General features: G+C 26.4%; 1 protein-coding gene across 1 annotated transcript; it reads right to left on the bottom strand.

The window, feature by feature from the left end:
• Window positions 1-365: 365 nt before the first annotated feature.
• LOC107467028 (cortical cell-delineating protein-like) lies at window positions 366-1,104 on the bottom strand. The gene is made up of 2 exons (XM_016086037.1): window positions 808-1,104; window positions 366-434 (listed from the first exon to the last, which is right to left on the bottom strand). The coding sequence occupies exons 1-2, from the start codon at window positions 1,102-1,104 to the stop codon at window positions 366-368; spliced, it is 366 nt and encodes a 121-aa protein (XP_015941523.1).
• Window positions 1,105-1,666: the final 562 nt, after the last annotated feature.

Raw genomic sequence — 1,666 nt, 5'->3', positions numbered from 1 at the left:
TCTAAATTTTAATAACAAAGTGTCATATGACACATTTTAGTTATTAAATTAGTTAGTAATATATAAATATAATATATAATATAACTATATTTTAATTTTAGTATTTTAATTTTAATTTAATTTAAATACAATTAGAGAATATTATGTTATATATTTTGATTATCAAATTCGTAATTAGTTATTGATAATGATATATAAAAGAGATAGAATAAATAAAAAAATAAGAGAAATAGAGTAAGTGAAAAAATTAAAAAGAAAAAAGAGTTCTTTAATTTTAAAAAAAAAATTTAATTTCATGATATCTCACACATTTTAACCTTAAAATTAGAGATATATAATAGATATAATAAACTACAGATCATTACTCAGTAGTCATAATGCAACAGAGTCGTGTTAGTCTTTCCAGCATACGAAAATGACAAATAAGCAGGAAGCTAATACCATCCATATTGTTAAACATGAAAGAAAAGAAAAGCGAAAAAAGAATAAAAGACACGCAGATGATGATGACGATCACTGACACTTCATAGATCCGCGTAGTGCATGCACCATGGATGTAAATTTAAAGGCACACTCTACTGTATAAATTAAAATGGTATAGAGAGAGAAAATAAATTCTTTTTATAGTTATTTTTTATTATTTTATTATTATTCAAAATATGGGTCCTATTTTTTTCAATTCTTTTTCAATTCATAAAAAGAAAAATTTATAAACTTATATCTTTACCATATAATTCACCAAATTTAAATATCGTCAGGGCACGGCAAAGAGATCCATTGCCTACAGTTCTTAAGAATGATCCTTACGGAGAGTGGAATGTCGAGGTTGCTGCCGAGAACGTTGTCTTTAAGGGCAATGCAAACACATAGAAGGGCATCAATCTTAACCAGGGGTGCAAGAAAATGACAGCATGGCTGCTGTGGTTTACCCTTTGGACCTGTGGCCAACACTGGGGCGCACGCCGCTAATTGTCGGGTATCAATAGGGCATTGTTGGCCCGCCGCATGCCATGAAGGCACCACGGTGGTAGAATTCACGGTGGTGAATAGAAAGAGGAGGAAAAAGAAAAAAGATACGGATGTAACATTTTTGTTGGAAGCCATCTCAATTTAGTTTAAATAGAGAATATGTAATTTTTTGATGTGGTTTGGAGGTGAGAATTGAGGATTTTGCGCTTATTTATAAGGGAAGAATTTGTGGAGTTTATTATTTTTAGTGGTGTATTAAGTTTTTATTTTTTAATCAATAATACAACAATGTTTATTTTCTCTCACATCTATAGTTTGATACTCTAAGACTTTCTCTTTCATCATTTATTAGTTTATTTCATCTTAGATTTAGAGAATTTTTATTTTAATAAATAAATTAATTATAATAATTACTGAAATAAATAATTTAAAAAATATTTATCGAAATAAATATTTTTTATTTTATTTACACGGTAAACGAGATAATTTTGCATGTATCTTGTTTATAGTGTAAACTAAATACGTGTAGTTTTTCAATTTTTATATATTTTATTTACATTGTAAACGAGATATATGTATTTATAAATAATTATATATAATTTTTGAAAATAATAAAAAATATTAATGATTTAAATTGGTCCAAACTCTTCTAAATAAAATATTTCAAATAATAAGAAAGACAAACGATTTTAAATAA

This window comes from Arachis duranensis, chromosome 1 (genome assembly GCF_000817695.3).
Source record: "Arachis duranensis cultivar V14167 chromosome 1, aradu.V14167.gnm2.J7QH, whole genome shotgun sequence".
Taxonomy (NCBI): domain Eukaryota; kingdom Viridiplantae; phylum Streptophyta; class Magnoliopsida; order Fabales; family Fabaceae; genus Arachis; species Arachis duranensis.
This window is presented reverse-complemented; position numbering and strand designations above follow the sequence as displayed.

Excerpts from the sequence above, each read along its gene's own strand:
- LOC107467028 (XM_016086037.1), bottom strand. The coding sequence starts at position 1,104 with ATGGCTTCCAACAAAAATGTTACATCCGTATCTTTTTTCTTTTTCCTC. Across the intron at positions 435-807 it reads ACCTCGACATTCCACTCTCC|CTTCCTGCTTATTTGTCATT; the intron begins GTAAGGATCATT and ends GGATGGTATTAG.